The sequence below is a fragment of the Lolium rigidum genome, chromosome 4, assembly GCF_022539505.1.
Source record: "Lolium rigidum isolate FL_2022 chromosome 4, APGP_CSIRO_Lrig_0.1, whole genome shotgun sequence".
NCBI classification, from domain to species: Eukaryota; Viridiplantae; Streptophyta; class Magnoliopsida; order Poales; family Poaceae; genus Lolium; species Lolium rigidum.
Genome location: NC_061511.1, coordinates 72,515,797 through 72,542,025, shown reverse-complemented (window position 1 = coordinate 72,542,025; position 26,229 = coordinate 72,515,797). Strand labels below are relative to the sequence as shown.

General features: G+C 43.1%; 1 protein-coding gene across 4 annotated transcripts; it reads right to left on the bottom strand.

Moving 5' to 3' along the window:
• Positions 1-19,961: 19,961 nt before the first annotated feature.
• On the bottom strand, positions 19,962-25,410 carry LOC124646429. Of its 4 annotated transcripts, XR_006986336.1 has the most exons (9): positions 25,244-25,410; positions 22,313-22,388; positions 22,104-22,217; positions 21,839-22,019; positions 21,114-21,173; positions 20,975-21,022; positions 20,815-20,890; positions 20,492-20,740; positions 19,962-20,299 (listed from the first exon to the last, which is right to left on the bottom strand). XR_006986336.1 is itself a non-coding variant. In XM_047186542.1 (3 exons), the coding sequence occupies exons 1-3, from the start codon at positions 22,509-22,511 to the stop codon at positions 21,955-21,957; spliced, it is 378 nt and encodes a 125-aa protein (XP_047042498.1). In that variant the 5' UTR covers positions 22,512-22,761; the 3' UTR covers positions 21,497-21,954. The 4 variants fall into 4 exon arrangements, 1 of the variants encoding a protein (XP_047042498.1); XR_006986335.1 differs by having other exon boundaries at positions 20,815-21,022; XR_006986337.1 differs by having other exon boundaries at positions 20,815-21,022; positions 21,900-22,019.
• Between the last annotated feature and the right edge of the window lie 819 nt (positions 25,411-26,229).

The following is a 26,229-nucleotide window of genomic DNA, read 5'->3' as shown; positions in this document are numbered from 1 at the left end:
AGCTTGGGGATGCTGATACGTCTCCAACGTATCGATAATTTCTTATGTTCCATGCTACTTTATTGATGATACTCACATGTTTTATACATACTTTATGTCATATTTATGCATTTTCCGACACTAACCTATTAACAAGATGCCGAAGAGCCAGTTGATGTTTTCTGCTGTTTTTGGTTTCAGAAATCCTAGTAAGGAAATATTCTCCGAATTGGACGAAATAAACGCCCAGGGTCTTATTTTTCCACGAAGCTTCCAGAAGTCCGAAAGGGAAACGAAGTGGGGCGACGAGGCGACGCCACAGTAGGGCGGCGCGGCCCAGGCCCTGGCCGCGTGGCCCTAGCGTGTGGGCCCCTCGCGTCGCCCCTTACCTACCCTTTCGCCTACATATAGCCTTCGTCGAGATAACCCCAGTACCGAGAGCCACGATACGGAAAACCTTCCAGAGACGCCGCCGCCGCCAATCCCATCTCGGGGAATTCAGGAGATCGCCTCCGGCACCCTGCCGGAGAGGGGAATCATCTCCCGGAGGACTCTTCACCGCCATGGTCGCCTCCGGATTGATGCGTGAGTAGTTCACCCCTGGACTATGGGTCCATAGCAGTAGCTAGATGGTCGTCTTCTCCTCATTGTGCTATCATTGTTGGATCTTGTGAGCTGCCTAACATGATCAAGATCATCTGTTTGTAATGCTACATGTTGCATTTGTTGGGATCCGATGAATATGGAATGCTATGTTATGTTGATTATCAATCTATCATATATGTGTTGTTTATGATCTTGCATGCTCTCCGTTACTAGTAGAGGCTCTGGCCAAGTTGTTACTTGTAACTCCAAGAGGGAGAATTTATGCTCGATAGTGGGTTCATGCCTCCATTAAATCTGGACAGTGACAGAAAGTTCTAAGGTTGTGGATGTGCTGTTGCCACTAGGGATAAAACATCAATGCTATGTCTAAGGATATTTGTGTTGATTACATTACACACCATACTTAATGCAATTGTCTGTTGTTTGCAACTTAATACTGGAAGGGGTGCGGACGCTAACCTGAAGGTGGACTTTTTAGGCATAGATGCATGCTGGACATCGGTCTATGTACTTTGTCATAATGCCCAATTAAATCTCACACTACTCATCATAATATGTATGTGCATTGTCATGCCATCTTTATATGTTAATTGCCCAACTGTAATTTGTTCACCCAACATGCTATTTCCTATCGGAGAGACACCACTAGTGAACTGTGGACCCCGGTCCATTCTTTACATCGAATACAATCTACTGCAAACATTGTTCTTATTGTTCTCTGCAAACATCATCATCCACACTATACATCTAATCCTTTGTTACAGCAAGCCTGTGAGATTGACAACCTCACTGTCACGTTGGGGCAAAGTATTTTGGTTGTGTTGTGCAGGTTCCACGTTGGCGCCAGAATCCCTGGTGTTTCGCCGCACTACACTTCGCCGCCATCAACCTTCAACGTGCTTATTGGCTCCTACTGGTTCGATAAACCTTGGTTTCTTACTGAGGGAAAACTTGCTGCTGTACGCATCACACCTTCCTCTTGGGGTTCCTGTCAACACCCGGATTTTTAAGTCCAGATGCCTATTATGCCGTACATCGCAATCCCAGGAATAATGTTTTTGCGAGACATAATAGTAAGTAGCATAGAGTCATCATTTATTACAACACATATTGTCTTACAACCATAGATCACATGATCCCATATTACACGAATATATTGTTCAACATCACAAATAGTAGCGGAAGTGAAGTAGTAGTGGACTATCTATTCCACAGGCAACGCTTGACGTTAGAAGACGATCCTAGTTATCGTAGACGTCCTGTTGTCCGTCATCCTGATACTGGTGCTCTTCTTCATAGTCTGGCATTTGAATAGCCAGGGCAAAGCCATGAGTACTTTTAAAGTACTCGCAAACTAACTCTATGATAAATACTCATTAAGTGTAACAAGGGGGTGCTAAGCTCTAGGTTTATTTGCATAAAGCTAAGTTTTAGTTTGATAAACATTTAGTAAAGCCTTATCATGTGCTAGACTAACTCAAGTGGGAACATTAGTGTCATTCCCACAACTCATTATGGTTCACCATAATATCACCCTTTCAATTCACCATTCATTTCTAGGATCAAAACATTTTAATGATAACGGAGATAGTATGGCCTTTCCAATCGTCCGTAACCGTGGACACGGCTATTCGAATAGGTTTAACACTCTGCAGAGGTTGTACTCTTGTGCCACAACTTTTGATTACATCCGTCGAGGATAACCCCGAATCATCGTAACACGATACGCGGATCATCAACCATAACCTTTCACTTATATATGCTAGTATGAGCACCTCTCCCCATGAGCTTGGCCTCCCGGTGAGAACCGCAGTTAACCCGGGAACTGCACAGGGCTTGGGCCGTACATTCACCTCATTTCAACATCAATCCACACTTAACAGAGGTAGCCGCAGCGTAACCCCTATGATGTTTGTTCAGAGGGAACCCATACTAAAATACACAAGTTTCTAGTTAAGCCCTACCCATAATCAGGTATTGTGGGGGTACTTGTATAATTGGAAGGGTATCGCATTCAAACCCAATTATCAATTTTATCAAAATTCACCATCTTCTCTTGTTCAAATCCACCTCCACTTTACTTTCTTTCAAAGTCATTTCACTTCACCATGTTCCCATCTAGAGTAGTCAATTTTAATTGATTAGCACTAGCAACTAAATGAGGGAGTGTGCGCCGTCGATTCTTTGAGTTGTGCTAATCTAACTTCAAGTATTGTTCTACTCTAGACCAATTGAATCATAAATCAAAAAGTACTTTGAAATAAATAAGCAAAAGTAAATGTAAGTAAAAACATGGGATAGGTAATACATAAAAGTAAAGTGTGATGGTGCCTTTGCTCTTGTAGAGCTAAGCACTTGTGTTTAGCAAGGGTTAGCTTGCCTTGAGCTGGGTAGTTATCGAAGTTCTCTTCTTCTTCCTGAGAGTAGGCCTCCTCCTCTTGGTATTCCTCGTTACTAGCGTCTATATACGAATACGAAGTATAAATACTAAACCAAGCTCACATACTAAACTAGAAACACTCAAAAGAGTTCACACACTAGTCCTATCATCAATCAAACATGGCATGGTGGATTATTTGATTAGTCTTTATTTGAAAGAAAAATAATTTCCTCTCATTATTCCTATTTCTTAAATTTGGTATTTAGATCCTTAGAGGAATTCATTTCTTTTCATTACCTCTTATTAAGATTTAATCTCTTCATATAATAATAAGGTATGAAATATAGGTTGACCCAAAGTCAACATTCCATATCTATTATATGTGAGTATAATTTAATTGAAGTGCTACACTTCACATAGTTTTAATACTTAACATTTAAATGAATTAAAATCTCTAAGTAATAATTCTCAAGGGTTCATTAGCCTAAGTCATTCCCCCTGGTTATTAGTACTTAGGATCAAAATTTAAATGAGAGGTAGCTCTCATATTAGTGTTGAGTTTGAATTCCACTTTCAAATGCTCTAAAATTGACTACATAGCCATTTTATTTGATCTAGTCCATGATCATACAAACAATATGTCTATAATATTGCATAATCAATTAGAGGACATCATTTGTGATTTATTAGAATTGGAATCAATTCAAAATCTATTCTGGTTAAATTTTAAATAAAGTTTGAATGTTCAAAAGTCCCTGTCTTGTCTTTTTTATCAAATTAAATATACTATGAAATTGGAGGTGGGGCCAGTGGCATTTGTTAGATAATTTCATGGGCTTTCCAATGGTATAAAGTTTGCTACATTTGGTTTGGCAGATTTCAAAATATTCAATTTTTACTAAACCATCAGCAGGACATTTTGAATAAAGATTAAATCTGAATTTGAATTGATGGGCTAGGCGGGAAAGCTAAACGTGCTGAAACAGATTTAAATTTCACTTCGCAGCCCAACTAGCAACTGGTGCGGGTGGGCTGCCCTGACGAGGTGGGGGCCACCTGTCAGCGGCTCTTTAAACGCCGAAGCGGTACGCGCGCGTTAGGCCGTAGGATTAGAACATGATCCGATGGTGCTGGAGCATCGTCATCTCCGACGAGCGACGGCTCACTGGCGGCGAGCCTAGGGGGTGGGAGAGCCTACCAGGCCGTTGCAGGAGTCTGGCAGTGTGCGCGGAGAAGTGGAAGTAGATGAGGAAGAGCTTGGGGCAGCGGCGGCGCTCGGGGAGGCTCCAATCGATGGCGAGGATCTGCGGGCTCCGGCGGCTTCGAGCTCTCGATTCGAGCAGCTCCGGCGAGGACTGATGAAATTGGTGGGTGGAGATGGCTCAGTGAGTAGAGGGGAGTGGATTGTGTGCAGAAGGGAGGAGCCGATCGCCCCTATTTATAGTGTCGAGGGTTGGCCGCGGAGTGCTGAGAAGGAACGGCCATGGCGCGGTGCTTGGGGTGCTCGAAGGGGCAAGGCAAGGACTGCTACGGCTAGCTGGTGTACTGGAGATGCTCAACCCGTGTCGAGACAGAGAAAAGGGCGATGGGAGAGCTCGAGCGCTTGCAGGGTGTGCGGCAGAGCGTGCGGCATCATTTGGTCGAGGACGACGGCGACGGAGCAGGGGCAGGCTAGGGATGATGTCTGGCGTGTAGAGGGCGGGGAGGCGATGCTCGATGCAGGCGTAGCTTGGCCAGAGGAGGACGGGGGTGCTCGAGCGCGTGTTGTCCTGGCGACGCCAGGGCGCGGTCACCGCGCGTGCTGGCACGTCCTGGACAACTTTGGGCGCACGCGTTCTGGCCAATGCCGAGCGTTGGCGTTGCAGGGGCTTGTACCCTCGTCGTCCTTGAGTGTTGTAGATGCTCCAGGACAAGAGGATAGGTTGGAATGGTGGCCAGAGGTGGAGATGCCAAAGGTGGCCGGCATGGCCACGGCATGCTTAGTTTAGGGTTTTCTCTCCCCTTTCTCTCACTTTAAACGACCAAGGCAGGTACTGGGGTGATGCAGGGGGTGTAAGAGGGTGTGATGATCACAGGTTAAAGTGGGTTTAGGCAAGAATCCGATGGACCAAAGAGTGTAACACAAACTGGAAATGATGCTCGCCAAGTGTTCGACACAATGGCCGCATGAGATTTTTATTTGAATTTTGAAATTCTTTTTGGTGGATCTTAAACATATTAATTATGGGTTAGAATGGTGGTGGTGGGGTTCAATTTGGAGTTGTTTTGCAAAATGGCAAATGTGACATGATCTTCACTTTATTTCAGCATCCCTACTTGTCACCTTTATACTTGGTCAACCTAGTCAACTCTAGCCATGGTGGTCAACATCAAAGTTACTCACCTTGACATGGTCTTGGATGACATGGCTTTGGTTGACCAAGTTTAGTTCAAGAAATGAGAAAACCAGGGGGGTAAAGTAGTGAAGAAATTATTTTGGTGACAAGTGACCATTATCATATGTATGAAAGAATTTTGCTTTCCTTGTGTTTGATTCTTGATCCAATGATGCAATTGTGTTAGTTTATCATATTGAAGTATTATACAAGCAAGGGAGCAAGCAGTTATGGCCTAGGTTGAGGATTTGCAATTTGGCATAATGTGTATGTAAGTGAATTATGGGTTTTTCCCATTTTCTTCAATTCTCCTCAAATTAGGGTTTGATGATCTTTGGTAGGGTTCCAATAGCAATTGTTAAACATACCAACACTCATCATGGCAATTGCACAAAAGAAAATCACTCAAATGCATGAACCTATATGTGGCACTATATGCATAGAAAAAGTTTTTGTTAATTGCAAATTTTGACTTTGGGGAAATTGTCTTTCTTGTTTATTATTGTTGAAACTTGGGATGTTACAAACCCTTCCCCCTTACAAAAGATCTCATCCCGAGATCTACGAGAAAACTAGGTACTAAAGAGATCTGGGTACTCAGTCCTCATAAAGTCTTCTCTCTCCCAAGTGGCTTCTTCTTCGGTGTGGTTACTCCATTGGATCTTCAGAAACTTGATACTTCGGGTACGGGTGGTTCTGAAAGCTTCTTCCAGGATGCGAATAGGTACTTCGCGGTATGTCAGATCTGAGTTGATATCCACAGCTCGATGGTCGATGTTCTTGAAAACCTCGGTCTTCTCAGGTACTTCTAAACACTTCCGGAGTAGCGAGATGTGAAACACATTGTGCACCGCTGACATTTCTTCCGGTAACTCCAGCTGATAGGATACTTCTCCTCGGCGGCTCAGGACCTTGAAAGGTCCGACATATCGGGGTGCGAGTTTTCCTCTAAGCTGGAATCTCTGCATTCCTTTAAGAGGGGACACTTTGAGATATACGAAATCTCCGATCTCGATGGTCATCTCCCGGCGTCTCTTGTCGGCGTAGCTCTTCTGTCTTGATTGGGCTGTCTTAAGGTACTCGCGGATCTTGTGAACCTTCTCTTCGGCTTCTCGGAGAATATCTGGTCCAAAGACTTGACTCTCTCCTACTTCCGACCAATTCAGAGGGGTACGGCACTTCCTTCCGTACAGTGCTTCAAAGGGGGCCATCTGCAAGCTGGCTTGGTAGCTGTTGTTGTACGAGAATTCTGCGTACGGCAAGCGGTCTTCCCACTTAGATCCATACTCTAGCACACATGCTCTCAACATATCTTCTAGTATCCGGTTGACTCTTTCGATCCGTCCATCCGTCCGCGGGTGATAGGCGGTACTGAAATTTAGACGAGTTCCGAGTCCTTCATGTACTTTCTCGCGTAATCCGGAGGTGAATTGGGATCCTCCGTCGGATACTATCGACTTCGGGGTTCCGTGCAGGCTGACTATCCTTGAGATATATAGCTCTGCGAGTCTCGGTCCTTGATAGGTGGTCTTGACGGGGATGAAGTGGGCGACTTTGGTCAGTCTGTCGACCACTACCCAGATGGAATCATTTCCTTTACTAGATTTGGGCAGTCCGGTGATGAAGTCCATTCCTACGGAATCCCACTTCCATTCGGGAATCTGTAGTGGTTGCAACAGTCCTGCGGGGCGTTGGTGTTCTGCTTTGACTCTTTGACAGATGTCACACTTGGCGATGTAGCTTCCAATTTCTCTCTTCATTCCATGCCACCAGAATTGTTCTTTCAAATCCTGGTAGATCTTGGTTCCTCCGGGGTGAATGGAGTATAGGGTGTCGTGAGCTTCTTTCAGAATAACTTGCTTCAACTCTGAGTCTGATGGCACGCAAAGGCGCTTGTTATACCATAGCACTCCTTCTTCATCTACGGTGAATCCCGGTGCTTTTCCGGCGGCTATTTGGTTCTTGATTCCTTCAATGCTAGCATTTCCTTTCTGAGCTTCTTTGATCTGACTAATCAGGGTGGGTTGGAGTTCAATGCTGGCGAGGTATCCTTCGCTAACCAGTTCCGAGCCTAAACTGTTCAAACTCTTCAAACAGGCTGGGTTGCTCAATTGCTAACATGGAGTTCAACTGACACGGCAGTCTACTCAGAGCATCCGCTACCACATTGGCCTTGCCGGGGTGATAGTGGATTTCCATGTCGTAATCCTTGATTAACTCTATCCATCCGCGCCGTCTCATATTCAGCTCCTTCGCGTGAAGATATACTTCGAGCTCTTGTGATCCGAGTAAACCTCGCATCGATTACCCATGAGTTAATGACGCCATACTTTCGAGTGCTAACACCACCGCTGCTAGCTCTAAGTCATGGGTTGGATAGTTCTGTTCATGCCGCTTCAGTCTGTCTTGATAGGTAAGATATCACTTTGCCTTCTTGCATCAAGCACACATCCAAGACCAATCTTGGAGGCGTCACAGTACACATCAAATGGCTTGGTAATGTCCGGCATAACCAGTATTGGGGCTGTTGTCAATCTTAGCTTGAGCTGTTGAAAGCTCTCTTCACACTTGTCGGTCCATTCGAACTTCCGGTCCTTCCGACACGAAAAGTTGTTTTCATTTAGAATATTTGGCTCCTTTTTTAGCTCATTAATTATCAACCTTCTTCACATTATTTATCAACGGTAAAATGTGATTAGTTACCGATTCTAAAAGTTAATTTCATTTAGAACATTTTGGTGACTTTTTGTAGCTCACAAGTTATCAACCATTTTCCTGTATTTTATCAACGGTAAATGTGAAAAGTTACCAAACCCAAAACATAATTACATTTAGAATATTTTAGAGATTTTTTTAGCTTACTAGTTATCAACCCACTCTCCATTATCTATCAATGGTATAATATGAAAAGTTACCAACCTCATAAGTTAATTTCATTTATAATATTTCAGCAACATTTTTTAATTAAAAAGTTAAAATGGTACTTACTTTGAGTAGCAAGTGGTAGTTCATTTGAGTTGCAAGTGATTCCTCCACCCGTTGTTTTTCCCCTGGAAAATACCGTTATCCTGAAAATGGAATTAAAAAGGTTAGTCCAAAATAACATGATTTTTATATAAAAGTAACAACAACAAAAAATAAGGAATTGATAAAAGAGAACTAAAAATAAAGGAAATTATGATTAAAAATAGAAAGTAAAAAAGAGAAAAAAAGGAATTGGAAATTGACCGGACAAAATTAAATACCTGAAAATAAAATGCGTGAGATTACCGGATGGGAGTAAACACGTGGGATTAACGTGGCCAAAAAACGGAATGAAATCGGTCCAGCGAATTAAATGCGCCAGCTTTACTGATGTAAACAAACCCATAATTAAATGTTAAAAATAGAAAATAAAAAAGCGACAAAAACGAAATGGGAATTGACCTCGGTGAAATTATATGTGTGCAACAAATGCGTGAGATTACCTGACGGGATTAAATACTTAGGATTGAGTAGTATCATGAATTTTTCATGCATGTAAAAGTATTATGTGTCACTACAATTAATAATGAGAGAGATCATAGTAGTATCATAGGTAGATATTCTATCATAGCACGTAGATCTAGAGAAATAAATGTTAAATAAATCTTACACACATATTTGATTGAGATACTACAAATTAATAAATATAAGAAAATTATGATAGTAGTACATGATATCATGCATTGTAGCGCGGATTTATTTTAGTATATCTCGCCCATTTAATTCGCTGAACCAAGATCATTTCTTTATCTACAATCCATTGTGACTAGTCTAGCACGACCAAAAAGATATGATACTATTTCATTGTGACTAATCTAACGCGATCAAAAAGATATGATACTATCCATTGTGACTAGTCTAATACGACTAAAAAGAAATAATATCGGTCCAGATGAACTAAGAGCATGTACAATGTTGATATCTTATCGGTGCCACGTAGGATAAATGCTGAGATGGAGGAAAGAGAAAGTTGAAAAAGGGTTTATCTTATCTTAATTAAGAGATGATATCTTAGCCTAATCTCTCTCACCACATATTTATGATAAGACTAAAGAATAACGCATTGCACATTATATTGTATTGTCATATCTAAACTACATAGCGGGTTAAGATAAGACGAGTCTTAGGGCATGTACAATGGTAGGAAAGGCACGTCTTCTCTTAGCAATCTATATCATCTAGAGAAGATGATAAATATAATCGGTACAATGCATTATCTCTTATTGTTATCCCTTGCAATAAATGATAATTAATTATTTTTAGTAGGAAATTATGTGACTAAGGAAAGACAAGTCGTACAATGGGGAAAATAGGCTTCTCTCATTTTATTAGAGATCATCTATTAGCTAAGAGAAAAAAAAACATTCTCTTCCTTCATTCTCTCTCCTCCAACTAAGCAAAAATCTAACGTGGCAAGCGTAAGGGAAGGCTGACATCACCCCAGAATCAAACAGCACTCTTGCGGGTATTGAGTTAACAGAGAACATACCCAGCACAACGTCTGGGGCTTCCTGAGCTTCTTCTGCATTCATGTGGTAGAGGCGGCCGTTGCGGTTGTTCGGGTTGTTGGGGACGAACTTCTTGTTGGTGGTGACACGACGCTGCTGCTGCGCAGGGCCCGAGGTGTTGCCGGCAGTCTTGGCGAGCTTCTTGGGGCACTCATAGGAGAAGTGCCCAGCCACTCCGCACTCGTAGCAGTTGTAGGTGGACTTGTCCTTGGGGGTGATGGGAACAGCATTGCTCCCAGTCCTTGGAGCAGTGTTGGAGTTATTGTTGGGGGCGCGAGGTGGAGCGCGGTTGAAGTTGTTGTGGTTGTTGTTGTTGTTGTTGTAGTTGTGGTGGCCTCCCGGCTCGGGGTTTCCTCCACTCCGGTTCCGATAACTCGGACGTGGATTCTGCATCGGGGGCTTGTTGTTTCTTGGGGCGAACCCTCCACTTGAGTCGGGGCGATACTTGTGGTTATTGCTGGGCCCACTCGGTTCATCATACGGCGCTTGCGGTTCTCATTGGCTTGGTGTATCTTCCCTCCATCCGAATGGCGGAGTCAACGAGGGCTTCTAAGTCAGCAAAGGGGATATTGATCGGCACGATCCGCATCTCATCATGCAGTCCATTCAGAAACTTCTCCTTCCTTTTCTCGACGGTGTCCGTCTCATCCGGGGCGTACCTTGACAAAGTGAGGAACTTGTCGCGGTATTCTACCACGGTCATTCTGCCTTGCTTCAGTTCCCTGAACTCATCCCTCATCTTCTTAATCAGGCCCGGGGGCACATGATACTTGCTAAACTTGAGTTTGAAATCCTCCCAAGTCATCATTTGCCCCCGCATTCAATGCGCGGGCACTTGTCCACTAGGCACGTGCAGGTCCAGCCAGATAGTGGGTGGCGAACAACACTTTCTCGTTGTCCTCCACTCCGGCAACCTCGAGATTGTTCTCCATAGTTTGGAGCCAATCATCAGCATCGAGGGGTTCCTCTGTCTTGCTGAACACCGGTGGGTTGGTGTTTTGGAAGTTTTTCAGCTTTGACCCTGGGTGGTCATGGTTTCCGTGGCCTTGATTGCCCTGAGCAAGCTGTTGAAGTGCAGCTAGGTTGGCTTGACGGTCAACTCTCTCAGCTTCTCTTTCTGCCATCATCTGTTGCAGCATTTGCATCATTGCGGCTTCGCTGCGAGTTGGGGGTGCCATCTGAACAGTGATAGGGATCATGAGATGAGAGGGAAATTTCTATGGCTCATTTTGGGATAAAATTTCACACAACTTAAAACTTGATTTAATAATAATAATAATATTACACACACAAACATAGTCATGGAGGTAGCAAATATTACAAGCCAAATGTTCCGGAGGGTTTGAAGAACCCTTTCAACAAACTACGATACATGGGGCGGGTACAAAGGACCGATACATAACACGGGACGCAAGTGCTCAGACGGGACTACTCGCCATCGACGTTGATAGGGTAGACATTGTCTACCCCGGCAGCAAGGTGCTCGTGGCCATCCTCGTAAGGGTGGAACTCCAGGTCGTCGTCTTCCTCCTCCTCGTAGTCGTCGTCGTTGCTGACGTAGGAGTAGCCGTCCCCCGGATGTTCTCCCCTTCACCTTCGCCTTCCAGCTCCTGGATTTGCTCAGCTTGGGCGGCGATGGTCGCCTTCAGAGTGGCGATCCTGGCCTTGAGGCGGTTGATGGCGTGATCCTTCTTCTGGTTGGCACGGCGGAGTGCCCTGCGTTCTCCGGCGATAACCCTGATGGTGTCCGCCTGCTGCGCCAACTGGATGTGAGTGTGGTTGGCGTATTCGCGGGAGTTGTCGAGGTCGATGCGGGTCTCGTTCAACATGAAGTCAAGATGATCCACATGGTGGCGAAGTTGCGGGTGCGACGGCAGGTTCATTGGCACTCCGAGGGAGTTGTGCCTTGCATAGTGCACAAAGCGGCTATCCTCGAAGTCCATGAAGTTTTGCCCGCACAGACGTGCGAGCCCTTCCTGAAGTCCCCTTGCGAGACCATCCGCCCAGTTGTTCTCCCGGAAGGAGAACTGGATCCTTGCGCTCATTGGGAGCGTGAACCTTCCACGAAGGTCCACCATGATCACCCACTGAAGTTGACCACCGGGCTGGTCATTGACCATTCCGCCAAAGACTTCCGGTGGTGGGCGCCCGAGGAACTCTGAGAGGGAGAAGAGGTCCCTCTCAAAGATAAGCTCTCCACCGTTCCCCAACTGATAGAACTCAGTCTGGAGAAAGGGCTGCGCGTCCACGACGTGATCCATCTGTAGAGAGATTAGATGATTAAGTTAGAGAAGTGCAAGTGTTCCAAATTTTAATTCACTTATAAGAAGGGCATGAATTTAAAGTTTGTAATAGACTCTTCAAGGTAAGAAAGTGAATAAGGTTTTCTTAACTAGTCAAATCATGGAATTTGAAACTAAGTTTTTGAGCGTCCATTCTAACTAGGGTCTCCTAAGGTCAAACAATGGCTCTGATACCAACTTGTCAACACCCGGATTTTTAAGTCCAGATGCCTATTATGCCGTACATCGCAATCCCAGGAATAATGTTTTTGCGAGACATAATAGTAAGTAGCATAGAGTCATCATTTATTACAACACATATTGTCTTACAACCATAGATCACATGATCCCATATTACACGAATATATTGTTCAACATCACAAATAGTAGCAGAAGCGAAGTAGTAGTGGACTATCTATTCCACAGGCAACGCTTGACGTTAGAAGACGATCCTAGTTATCGTAGACGTCCTGTTGTCCATCATCCTGATACTGGTGCTCTCCTTCATAGTCTGGCATTTGAATAGCCAGGGCAAAGCCATGAGTACTTTTAAAGTACTCGCAAACTAACTCTATGATAAATACTCATTAAGTGTAACAAGGGGGTGCTAAGCTCTAGGTTTATTTGCATAAAGCCAAGTTTTAGTTTGATAAACATTTAGTAAAGCCTTATCATGTGCTAGACTAACTCAAGTTGGAACATTAGTGTCATTCCCACAACTCATTATGGTTCACCATAATATCACCCTTTCAATTCACCATTCATTTCTAGGATCAAAACATTTTAATGATAACGGAGATAGTATAGCCTTTCCAATCGTCCGTAACCGTGGACACGGCTATTCGAATAGGTTTAACACTCTGCAGAGGTTGTACTCTTGTGCCACAACTTTTGATTACATCCGTCGAGGATAACCCCGAATCATCGTAACACAGTACGCGGATCATCAACCATAACCTTTCACTTATATATGCTAGTATGAGCACCTCTCCCCATGAGCTTGGCCTCCCGGTGAGAACCGCAGTTAACCCGGGAACTGCACAGGGCTTGGGCCATACATTCACCTCATTTCAACATCAATCCACACTTAACGGAGGCAGCCGCAGCGTAACCCCTATGATGTTTGTTCAGAGGGAACCCATACTAAAATACACAAGTTTCTAGTTAAGCCCTACCCATAATCGGGTATTGTGGGGGTACTTGTATAATTGGAAGGGTATCGCATTCAAACCCAATTATCAATTTTATCAAAATTCACCATCTTCTCTTGTTCAAATCCACCTCCACTTTACTTTCTTTCAAAGTCATTTCACTTCACCATGTTCCCATCTAGAGTAGTCAATTTTAATTGATTAGCACTAGCAACTAAATGAGGGGTCCTATCTAGCTTTGAGTTGTGCTAATCTAACTTCAAGTATTGTTCTACTCTAGACCAATTGAATCATAAATCAAAAAGTACTTTGAAATAAATAAGCAAAAGTAAATGTAAGTAAAAACATGGGATAGGTAATACATAAAAGTAAAGTGTGATGGTGCCTTTGCTCTTGTAGAGCTAAGCACTTGTGTTTAGCAAGGGTTAGCTTGCCTTGAGCTGGGTAGTTATCGAAGTTCTCTTCTTCTTCCTGAGAGTAGGCCTCCTCCTCTTGGTATTCCTCGTTACTAGCGTCTATATACGAATACGAAGTATAAATACTAAACCAAGCTCACATACTAAACTAGAAACACTCAAAAGAGTTCACACACTAGTCCTATCATCAATCAAACATGGCATGGTGGATTATTTGATTAGTCTTTATTTGAAAGAAAAATAATTTCCTCTCATTATTCCTATTTCTTAAATTTGGTATTTAGATCCTTAGAGGAATTCATTTCTTCTCATTACCTCTTATTAAGATTTAATCTCTTCATATAATAATAAGGTATGAAATATAGGTTGACCCAAAGTCAACATTCCATATCTATTATATGTGAGTATAATTTAATTGAAGTGCTACACTTCACATAGTTTTAATACTTAACATTTAAATGAATTAAAATCTCTAAGTAATATTTCTCAAGGGTTCATTAGCCTAAGTCATTCCCCCTGGTTATTAGTACTTAGGATCAAAATTTAAATGAGAGGTAGCTCTCATATTAGTGTTGAGTTTGAATTCCACTTTCAAATGCTCTAAAATTGACTACATAGCCATTTTATTTGATCTAGTCCATGATCATACAAACAATATGTCTATAATATTGCATAATCAATTAGAGGACATCATTTGTGATTTATTAGAATTGGAATCAATTCAAAATCTATTCTGGTTAAATTTTAAATAAAGTTTGAATGTTCAAAAGTCCCTGTCTTGTCTTTTTTATCAAATTAAATCTACTATGAAATTGGAGGTGGGGCCAGTGGCATTTGTTAGATAATTTCATGGGCTTTCCAACGGTATAAAGTTTGCTACATTTGGTTTGGCAGATTTCAAAATATTCAATTTTTACTAAACCATCAGCAGGACATTTTGAATAAAGATTAAATCTGAATTTGAATTGATGGGCTAGGCGAGAAAGCTAAACGGGCCGAAACAGATTTAAATTTCACTTCGCAGCCCAACTAGCAACTGGTGCGGGTGGGCTGCCCTGACGAGGTGGGGGCCACCTGTCAGCGGCTCTTTAAACGCCGAAGCGGTACGCGCGCGTTAGGCCGTAGGATTAGAACATGATCCGACGGTGCTGGAGCATCGTCGTCTCCGACGAGCGACGGCTCACTGGCGGCGAGCCTAGGGGGTGGGAGAGCCTACCAGGCCGTTGCAGGAGTTTGGCAGTGTGCGCGGAGAAGTGGAAGTAGATGAGGAAGAGCTTGGGGCAGCGGCGGCGCTCGGGGAGGCTCCAATCGATGGCGAGGATCTGCGGGCTCCGGCGGCTTCGAGCTCTCGATTCGAGCAGCTCCGGCAAGGACTGATGAAATTGGTGGGTGGAGGTGGCTCAGTGAGTAGAGGGGAGTGGATTGTGTGCAGAAGGGAGGAGCCGATCGCCCCTATTTATAGTGTCGAGGGTTGGCCGCGGAGTGCTGAGAAGGAACGGCCATGGCGCGGTGCTTGGGGTGCTCGAAGGGGCAAGGCAAGGACTGCTACGGCTAGCTGGTGTACTGGAGATGCTCAACCCGTGTCGAGACAGAGAAAAGGGCGATGGGAGAGCTCGAGCGCTTGCAGGGTGTGCGGCAGAGCGTGCGGCATCATTTGGTCGAGGACGACGGCGACGGAGCAGGGGCAGCCTAGGGATGATTTCTGGCGTGTAGAGGGCGGGGAGGCGATGCTCGACGCAGGCGTAGCTTGGCCAGAGGAGGACGGGGGTGCTCGAGCGCGTGTTGTCCTGGCGACGCCAGGGCGCGGTCACCGCGCGTGCTGGCACGTCCTGGACAACTTTGGGCGCGCGCGTTCTGGCCAATGCCGAGCATTGGCATTGCAGGGGCTTGTACCCTCGTCGTCCTTGAGTGTTGTAGATGCTCCAGGACAAGAGGATAGGTTGGAATGGTGGCCAGAGGTGGAGATGCCAAAGGTGGCCGGCATGGCCACGGCATGCTTAGTTTAGGGTTTTCTCTCCCCTCTCTCACTTTAAACGACCAAGGCAGGTACTGGGGTGATGCAGGGGGTGTAAGAGGGTGTGATGATCACAGGTTAAAGTGGGTTTAGGCAAGAATCCGATGGACCAAAGAGTGTAACACAAACTGGAAATGATGCCTGCCAAGTGTTCGACACAATGGCCGCATGAGATTTTTATTTGAATTTTGAAATTCTTTTTGGTGGATCTTAAACATATTAATTATGGGTTAGAATGGTGGTGGTGGGGTTCAATTTGGAGTTGTTTTGCAAAATGGCAAATGTGACATGATCTTCACTTTATTTCAGCATCCCTACTTGTCACCTTTATACTGGTCAACCTAGTCAACTCTAGCCATGGTGGTCAACATCAAAGTTACTCACCTTGACATGGTCTTGGATGACATGGCTTTGGTTGACCAAGTTTAGTTCAAGAAATGAGAAAACCAGGGGGGTAAAGTAGTGAAGAAATTATTTTGGTGACAAGTGACCATTATCATATGTATGAAAGAATTTTGCTTTCCTTGTGTTTGATTCTTGATCCAATGATGCAATTGTGTTAGTTTATCATATTGAAGTATTCTACAAGCAAGGGAGCAATCAATTATGGCCTAGGTTGAGGATTTGCAATTTGGCATAATGTGTATGTAAGTGAATTATGGGTTTTTCCCATTTTCTTCAATTCTCCTCAAATTAGGGTTTGATGATCTTTGGTAGGGTTCCAATAGCAATTGTTAAACATACCAACACTCATCATGGCAATTGCACAAAAGAAAATCACTCAAATGCATGAACCTATATGTGGCACTATATGCATAGAAAAAGTTTTTGTTAATTGCAAATTTTGACTTTGGGGAAATTGTCTTTCTTGTTTATTATTGTTGAAACTTGGGATGTTACAGTTCCCAACGGACGCGTGTTGTATGCGTATCAATGATCAAACCTCGGACAAGTAAAGTATCGCGTGACAAAGGGAATCGATATCGTATGTAAATGGTTCAATCGATCACTAAGTTATCGTTGAATGTGTGGGAGCCATTATGGATCTCCAGATCCCGCTATTGGTTATTGGTCGGAGAGGAGTCTCGACCATGTCTGCATAGTTCACGAACCGTAGGGTGACGTGCTTAAGGTTCGATGTCGCATAAGTAGATTCGGAATATGAGATGGAGACCGAAGTTTGTTCGGAGTCTCGGATGGGATCCAGGACATCACAAGGAGATCCGGAATGGTCCGGAGAATAGGATTCATATAAGGGAAGTTGATTTCTAGGTTTCAAAAAAGTTTGGGATTTTTCCGGTGAAAGATTGGGAAGGTTGTAGAAGGTTCCAGGGGTCCCAACAGTGGGCCCACGACCCTAGGAGGCCTAGCATGGGCCGAGGGGATGCTCCCTAGCCTAATGGGCTAGGGGCATATGCCCCCCAAGGCCCAATCGGACAACCCCTTTAGGGTTTCCCCAAACCCTAAAGGGGGAATCAATTTGGAAGGGGAGATTTCCCCCTTCCCCCTTTGGCCGCTGGCTATAGGCCTTGGAGGAGGGGCCAAGGCATCCCTGGCCGCCCCACCCCCTATATAAAGAGGGGAGGGGGCAGGGGGCGCAGCCCTCCTTCACCCTTGACCTCTGGCCGCCTCTCTCTCCCACCGATAGTCTGCTCCGGCTTGGCAAAGTCCTGCAGCTTTTCTCCTCCACCACCACCACCACACCGTCGTGCTGCTGGGATTCCGAGGAGATCTGCCACACCTCCGCTGCCCCCTGGAACGGGGAGAGGACGGGCTTCATCGACACCGTACGCACGACCGAGTACGGAAGTGCTGCCGGATTGCAGCACTGGACGATCGACTACATCAACAACGAGATCTAATCTCGTAGGTTTTGGAATCTTCGAGGGTTAGTCTCACATGCATCTCGTTGCTTTGATCTTGATAGATTAGATCTTGCCTTCTCCTAGATTGGATCTTGGATTTGTTCTTATTCGCGGTACACATTTTTTGTTTTTCATGCAACGAACCCATCATTATCTACCCTCTGTCCAAGTATTTATCAATGGTAAATGTAAAAAGTTACCAAACCGGAAATATATTTTCATTCTGAATATTTTAGCGGCTTTTTTTAGCTCACAAGTTATCTGCCCTCTGCGTCGGTATTTATGAACGGTAAATGTGAAAAGTTACCGACTTGGAAAGTTGTTTGTTTTCAAATATTTTGGCAACTTTTCTAGCTCACAAGTTATCTACCCTCTTCGCGGTATTTATTTATGGTTAATATGAAAAGTTACCGACACGAAAAGTTGTTTTCATTTAGAATATTTGGCTCCTTTTTTAGCTCATTAATTATCAACCTTCTTCACATTATTTATCAACGGTAAAATGTGATTAGTTACCGATTCTAAAAGTTAATTTCATTTAGAACATTTTGGTGACTTTTTGTAGCTCACAAGTTATCAACCATTTTCCTGTATTTTATCAACGGTAAATGTGAAAAGTTACCAAACCCAAAACATAATTACATTTAGAATATTTTAGAGATTTTTTTAGCTTACTAGTTATCAACCCACTCTCCATTATCTATCAATGGTATAATATGAAAAGTTACCAACCTCATAAGTTAATTTCATTTATAATATTTCAGCAACATTTTTTAATTAAAAAGTTAAAATGGTACTTACTTTGAGTAGCAAGTGGTAGTTCATTTGAGTTGCAAGTGATTCCTCCACCCGTTGTTTTTCCCCGGAAAATACCGCTATCCTGAAAATGGAATTAAAAAGGTTAGTCCAAAATAACATGATTTTTATATAAAAGTAACAACAACAAAAAATAAGGAATTGATAAAAGAGAACTAAAAATAAAGGAAATTATGATTAAAAATAGAAAGTAAAAAAGAGAAAAAAAGGAATTGGAAATTGACCGGACAAAATTAAATACCTGAAAATAAAATGCGTGAGATTACCAGATGGGAGTAAACACGTGGGATTAACGTGGCCAAAAAACGGAATGAAATCGGTCCAGCGAATTAAATGCGCCAGCTTTACTGATGTAAACAAACCCATAATTAAATGTTAAAAATAGAAAATAAAAAAGCGACAAAAACGAAATGGGAATTGACCTGGTGAAATTATATGTGTGCAACAAATGCGTGAGATTACCTGACGGGATTAAATACTTAGGATTGAGTAGTATCATGAATTTTTCATGCATGTAAAAGTATTATGTGTCACTACAATTAATAATGAGAGAGATCATAGTAGTATCATAGGTAGATACTAGCAAGGATAGGCGCGGCGGCACGCCGCGCCCAGCCAGAAGCTGAAGAATGAGTAACATTTTTTCATCATGTTAAATTACGACTGTGATGTGATAGCAGAGTAACATGATATCATATGGAAGCCAGCACAATTGAATTGGCAATTTTTTTTTATTTTAATGAACTATAAAGTTATTTAACATCTTCGTTACTTTATGTCCAACGTGCAAGGGAACATGAAACAAAGCATCATATTTATGTAAAATACAAAATTGATGAGAAAAAGAATGTATTGTGCAGATTCATTGCTTCCCTTTGCAAATACATAATAGTATTTCTCCCCTTCATACTTCCTGAGTCCAGAAGAAAAAAAATCACTATCCAAAGGCAAACGCAGGTATTGAAGGGTTTCAAGCAAGTCAACGAAGTCTGTATTTGACTCGAATAATGCCTGACAATTCTATAAATTTACCTGAGTTTTTTTCCTAGCTTAATATGCAGTTATTTATTACTAAATTATCGTGTGTGCATATTAACTTATACCATAGTATTCTAGGAAACAAAAAAGTAAGGAATCCAAAGAAGTAAAGCCGGCAGGACAAAGTAATTTCAATGTTCTGAAACTGGCTTGTAATCCGCCTAGCTCACTGAATTGACAATAAATTCAGTAACAAACACTACTTAACTGAAACAAAGTGTCGTGCCCAAACTGGAATAATGAATTTCAACATTTCAACATTTACAAACATAAAACATGTAGTTACAATATACTTCAGCTGAAACCACGGATAGTGCTTGCACTTCGGAACCAGTCATTTCAAATTTAGCGGCATGAGAAAATTAATAAGTAACAGTTGCACGGAAAAAAAATAAAAACTAAAAAACTAAAAAAACAGCTGCGCACATTAAAGGAGTAAGTGGAAACTTCTTCGTCTTGAGTAGAGAATTGATCCTAGAAAACAGAGCAACAAAAAACCATGATACATATGCAGAATGTACAAGAGGAAAAAAGAAAAGAACACATGCGAACCAACACACCTACACCTCACCAAGCACCGCATATGTTCAGCAAACACCAAACTCTAAGAAATGAATTGTAACAGAGCTCAGCGAGGATGACCAGCAGTATGTGCACTTCAGTATCTGCTATTCTAAGCCTATTGCTGTGAGGAACTCCAACGGAAGAATGAGCAGGGAAGTTAATGCTTCTAGTAGAAATCTGAAAGAAAATAACAACGAAAAACAACATCGACAGTGCTTCATCTCTGTCTCGAGTAGTTGGAACAGGTTGGTCTGATGATGCAGATGGTATCTTACTGCTTGCTGGGGGAAAGAACAGAGTAAGATTAGTGTACCGCAATGGTAGTGTGTAATTTAATCTACCATGCGCACTGAAGTGAATACCTAACAGAGGAGAAATAAATACAGAGTAGAAAAATAAGAAGAAACAATAATAGATAACTGAGTAGCATAAATAATATAAGCACTCGATCACATGTGCAGTGAAGTGAATACCTGACAGGACTATTGTCGACTGCACGTGTTGCATTATATGAAAATAGAGGAAGGTTAACAGGTTGTGGAATGATTTCCTGAACTTTTGAGCACTGAGTAATTTTGATTCTGTAAGGATGATCCGCTACTCTGTATTTATTCCGCACATCAGCAACGATGAATGTTCTAAGGTGTAAGCTGAACCTTCTTTTAGCCGTGCCTTGAATTGATCTATATGATTAGTTGGCGCACATCCTTTCATCATGTTCCCTTGGGACGGAAGCAAGATTTTAATGCTTCTTGGACTGAAAAAAAGCTGCATTAAAAAATCCATACAAACTCACCTCAGTAACACCTAATCAGAAAGCACATCATCTAGAATCTCATCAACCACAAAGGACTTCGAGTAGAAACAGTTGGCTGTAGGTAAAGCATCAGAATATAAGCAGAAAGTTATCCTAAACCATAGTGTACCGAGAAATTTCAACACATGGCAAGGCATACAGTAGTATAATGAGGAGCAAGCTTTGTGTTTTCCAAAGAGGGCAAACCCTGGAAACAAAAGAATGAGGAATTAAATTAATGAACGAAACAGATATAGCATGTACGTGGAATATATAAGAACAAAATGATGAGTATATACATGAACCAATTCGTATAATGCCGACCAATCAACTCACATAATTATGGTGGAAAACAAACACTGCAAAACAAAGCAAAGGAAACGGACATTAATTAATAAAATATGAACTATTAAATATCTTACATGAAAATAAATCAGCTATCCCCAGATGCACATGTCCTAATTATGTAAGTGTCATGTATCATATTAACCAAAATAGAAATTAGTTCAGAAGGAACACACCTTCCAATACATCATGTAAATCTTGTAGCAGAGTATGTTGAGTAAATTGTGACTCTTTGTGGCAACTTAATTACTCAAGAAGACCTATAAGATTAGAATCTAAACACTGAATCGTTTACTCAATATGTCAACGTCGCCTTCAAATAATACTTAGGCCTCATTCCATTTGTCAGCATTTTAATTAGGTGTACTGTTATTGAGACTAATCACTGATGGTAGATTGGTCATATTTTCTTGCATTGAAATATTTTGTATTACTACACATGAATCCAAAGATCAGATAATCTCCGATTAGAGCTACTTAAAATGATGGCCAAAGTAAGTGGTAGCAATAATAATTCTGTTGAAGTCGCAACCGTCAGCCCACTGACACACAACATAACACTCCTTTACCCATTTAGCTTCCATTGAACTATATGAGTATAGCGGACCAACTGTGCATATTTTAGCCATCAACTATATCGCCCAAGAAATTCTGAAATATAAATGAAGATCTAACATACCTTGTAACAGAAGAAACTCTTAAGTAATGCTTGGGGTTGGGCAAAAAAGAAAGAAGATGACCGTGTGCACATCCTGCATCTTAAGGTAGCTCTCGAGGCACCGATTCATCTTCCTACTATGTCGATCCAGATTGTGTGGATGATAGTTCATATATCCTCCTGGATTGCTTGTTGGCCAGAGCTGCATTACAAAAGATTAGATCATCTAGTGAGCACCCCTTTCCACCATTTTAACAGATGCTGAAAGGGCACTACTTGTATTTACATTCCTCAACACTCTTTCCGGCTGCTGCTCGAAGCCGCCACTGTTTCTGCGCGTGCGCGGCGTGGTAGGGCACCAGGTCGTATCTCTCGAGCCCGTGCCAGTCGTCGGCCAGAGCTGCATTACAAAATACGTTGTTACCAAAATCTATATTTAAAAAGGTATATTAAAAGGCTGCCTACTAAGCTCTACTCACAGATCATGTTGCATACCAGCATTGAAGTAGATATTGGCAATCTTCTGTTGGGGTCTCAAATCCTCAGGCACATGTACATGTATGAGAAATATCTGCATTGGAAAAATATTGAGGTTAATATTTACATGGAACTGAACTATATACCCAGAACAATTATTTGAGATGATCCACAGGTTTGTTAGCTCGAATGATTTCCCTGATCCCTCATCTGCCATAATATTGATTTCGCATAGGGAGGATTTTTACCAGTTCTTTGAAAAGGAATAAGGTAAAAAAAATCAAATATTTTCCTTTTGAATAATTTCTTGCTGCAAAACTCAGAGGTAGAAAAATATATTGCATAGGAATTTTGGTGATTGCATCTCTTAATAGGGATGATTAATGCCTTTTTGCAGCGATATGTACTGCTATGACTTTTGGTGATCCCATCACTTAATTGAAAGGTCCTCTATATAGATGATTAATTCACTCCGTTGTCGCAATTTGTAATGTAATTAAAATATATGCTAATTAGCAGTTCTAGTGACAGATTTAAGAATAAGAATATGGTCTTGCCACAGGAACAATTCATTAGCAGTTCTAGCTCTGGTGCTTGGCCCAGCTCGACCTACAGGCATGGCATCTCCTGACATGAAAATATATTTTCTAGAGCTATGACATGTGGTAGAAGAGGTTTTCTATAGAGGCAAAGAAAAACATGCGCCCATGCTTTGCCAGTTTGATATTACTTTTATTGCTGGTTGTTTCTTGAGATTACTAAATACTTCAGTTCAGGAAAAGAACATTTGGACATGTCGTTAATTTTTTCCTTACATGAATAAAGAAAAACTCAATTGCAGGGAAGAAATATATTTCTCAATTAATGTGTAGTGCAGCTGCAATAGAGACAAGTACCATAAAGGCCAGAAACTTTCATAATCAGAGCTGACCAAGATTATGCTGGAATGTTAAATAAAAACTTTCAGTTGGTAACCTGTTTATAGTGGCACATAGGAAATCTACCGTTCTGGTTGATGCATTTTTGTAGCACTAAGAAAGTAAATGCATTGTAGGCAAACATAGGAAGTTTCGATTAATTAAGACAAAGCAAGTATATGCAATGCTTACTCCATGAATGGCATTGTATATCAACACACCTGGATTCAATGTAGAGTAATACATTCCAAATGCCTAACTATTTTATATGAGATAACGAATACAAAATACTTAGCATTGTCTTCGTGGCATATCTAGCAATAAAACCAACACCTGAATTCCTTTGTGGTGTCAGCTGAAATCAGTTCCCAATGAGAGGTTCTGCGTGACACTCTGAAATGCACAGGGGCAAAATATGCACGCTTATGATCTAAGTCTCAAAATGACAGAACAGAAACAGAATTATCTTATATACTACAATATCTCAGTTTCTTTTCGAAGTTTAAACTCTCCAGTTGCATATAAATTGAATACAAATATCAGAAAAAACAGTCTTATCTACAGAATTGTCTCATCATCTAGACTATTCAACAAACTATTAGGTAAAACACTTACCCATAGTACCTAGCTAAATATTGGATGATAGTTCCATGGTTAGTGTACAAATTTAGGGTTGCATCTGGTTTCGAAAACATTTTTAATTCTTCTTGATACGAATATTGAGATTCTTTGGATAGGTAAATTTGGAGCAGACTGAACAAAGCTAAGATCTTATTTTTTTATTCTATGGGTCTTGAGTTGTACAGGAGAGAACACTAAGAATTGTCTGAACTTCAGTTCGTATGAACATTGGGTGGCCTAATGATGCCAATAAGAGCATGATGATCTACTACATCAACACCATGCCAGCCTACGACCCGGCCATCTTTACTCTCTACACAATACTAAAACAACTAATTCAATAGAACGACTGTACATAGGAGTTGTGCAATAAGAGAGGGAGGAGAGGGCGGAGAGTCGTATCTGAGGCAGCAAGCTAGAGCTCCATGATACAACAGCGTCAAGATCATCAAGGCCATGGTGTGGACGCCACCGCTCTTGTCCTAGTCTGCACGGCTCGTGCTCAATCCCATGGCACGCTGGAGATGGTACCTGACGTTGTGTAAGTGTCTGACGAATTGACGAATTGACTCAGAGTGTCCTTGATGTCACCGCCGCGGGGCTCCTTGCCGCGACCCGATACCCTAAGTTTGGAGTGACACCATGTTGAGCACATCATCGGCCGGTGCGGGAGTCGCTGGTATTCATCGTGGCTAACCTGGCGTAACTCCTCGAGAAATCGACAGTCACGGCCCGGGTAAAGACGGTAGCTGGCGAGATCATCACGAAGCAACCACATTAGTTACACCACCACCGGAGATGATGCAATCGGAGCGAAACCACAAATTCCCCGGTAAACCACAAACGGGGAGCTGAACTCCAACCCCATATGCAAATAAAATGCTCTAAGCGTGAGCGGTCTTTAATCCAAGCGCTAATGTGCAGCATACATGAAACAATATTACTGTACTTTTCTCTATATACGACTGAACTGCAGGAGAATGTTGAATACGATGACGATTCTGGAGTCAGGACACTGGATTCCTCTTGCCGTTGCATACCAGCTGCAATCTCGGCCTAGCAATCTGGAGATTGAATATATGAGAAATTCGACTGGAAACGGAGAAGCGAAGACCAGGCTCGTCAATGCGGCAGCAGGGCAGTAGGCCCTTTTGAAGAAAAGGGCGGCCACGGCGGCGGCCCTAGGTGGAGATGCAGGCGGAGGCAAGGACGGCGTTGTTGGGCATCCCGACGGTGGAGAAGCGGCGAGCAGGTCATTTGAGAAGAGGAAACCAAAGGATTCAAATACTGGATGCACGACAACAGAGAACCGACGGAAGCATTAAAGTAGATATGTTGTGGAGCTCAAATTAAAAGGCCTGAAATCCCCAAATCGAATATCAAATTGGGGGTTTGTGGCAGGGGAGGAAACCTGGGGAGAGGTAGGGACTCCACCACGCCTTGCGCCTCGACGTGCTCCAACAAATTTGGGCTCCTCCACGTCTCGCGCCACCATATCAGAGGTTGCCCAGAAGAGACCATCAGGAGGAGCGGCGCCCGTGAGGATAAGATATTGGGTCGCTCCCGGATGGTGCTCACCACCGCCTCGCCAACGGCTGCGTCGCCCCAGCCGTGAACGACATGACGGTAGGGCTGCAGGCGAGCGAGACGCGGGGGCGGGTAGCAAGCACGCATGCCGGTCGGCGCCGTCTGTGTGGCCTCGAGCGAGCCGCGTGTTCTTTCCTCACGTGCGGCGGACCAGCCGGTTGGTCGGTCGATCGTCCTCCCCTTTTGGTGTGAGAAATCAGCAGAGACGCACGCTCGCTTACGGAGCTTGGTCGCCACATATAGCACGGCCACGCAACATGAACGCAAGGAAAAGGCTCGCCGGCGTGGGCTCGACGGCCGCGGCGTCACCGCCGGCCGCTGCTCCCAGTCGCCTCACTCGAGGGCAGCACCTCGGGAAAGGTCTCGCCGCTGCCGTATCCGGGCAGGCTTTTTTCCCGGCAGCAGCGGACACCGGCGGCTGCAGGGAGGGGAGGGACTGGGGGAGAAGGGCTGGAAGGGAAGTCGACGCGGGGGAGAAGGGTGGAAGTGTGGGGATGACCAAGAGCAGCTTCGGTAGGCGGAATCTGGGGCGGTGGTGATGAACGGAGAGAGATAGAGAAGGGAATCGAGAAGATACGGGGATATGGGCACGGGATTTGTCCACAGAGAGGCCACGTAGCAAGACAGAACAAAAGATCATCAAAGCGAACACACGTGGGCCGACAGGTTGTGCAAATCCACCGCTCTATCCAACTTGCAGCTATGCTCACACAGCAATGCACCAAAACAACCACCACCACTTAAGTATCATGAAGAAAAGCATGTTACCCTAAAATGCAAGGCAGCACCAAAACTGCACACACAAAAAAA

Excerpts from the sequence above, each read along its gene's own strand:
- LOC124646429 (XM_047186542.1), bottom strand. The coding sequence starts at position 22,511 with ATGGCAGATGAGGGATCAGGGAAATCATTCGAGCTAACAAACCTGTGG. Across the intron at positions 22,218-22,312 it reads CAATATCTACTTCAATGCTG|CTCTGGCCGACGACTGGCAC; the intron begins GTATGCAACATG and ends TTTGTAATGCAG. Across the intron at positions 22,020-22,103 it reads CGGAAAGAGTGTTGAGGAAT|CTCTGGCCAACAAGCAATCC; the intron begins GTAAATACAAGT and ends TTTGTAATGCAG.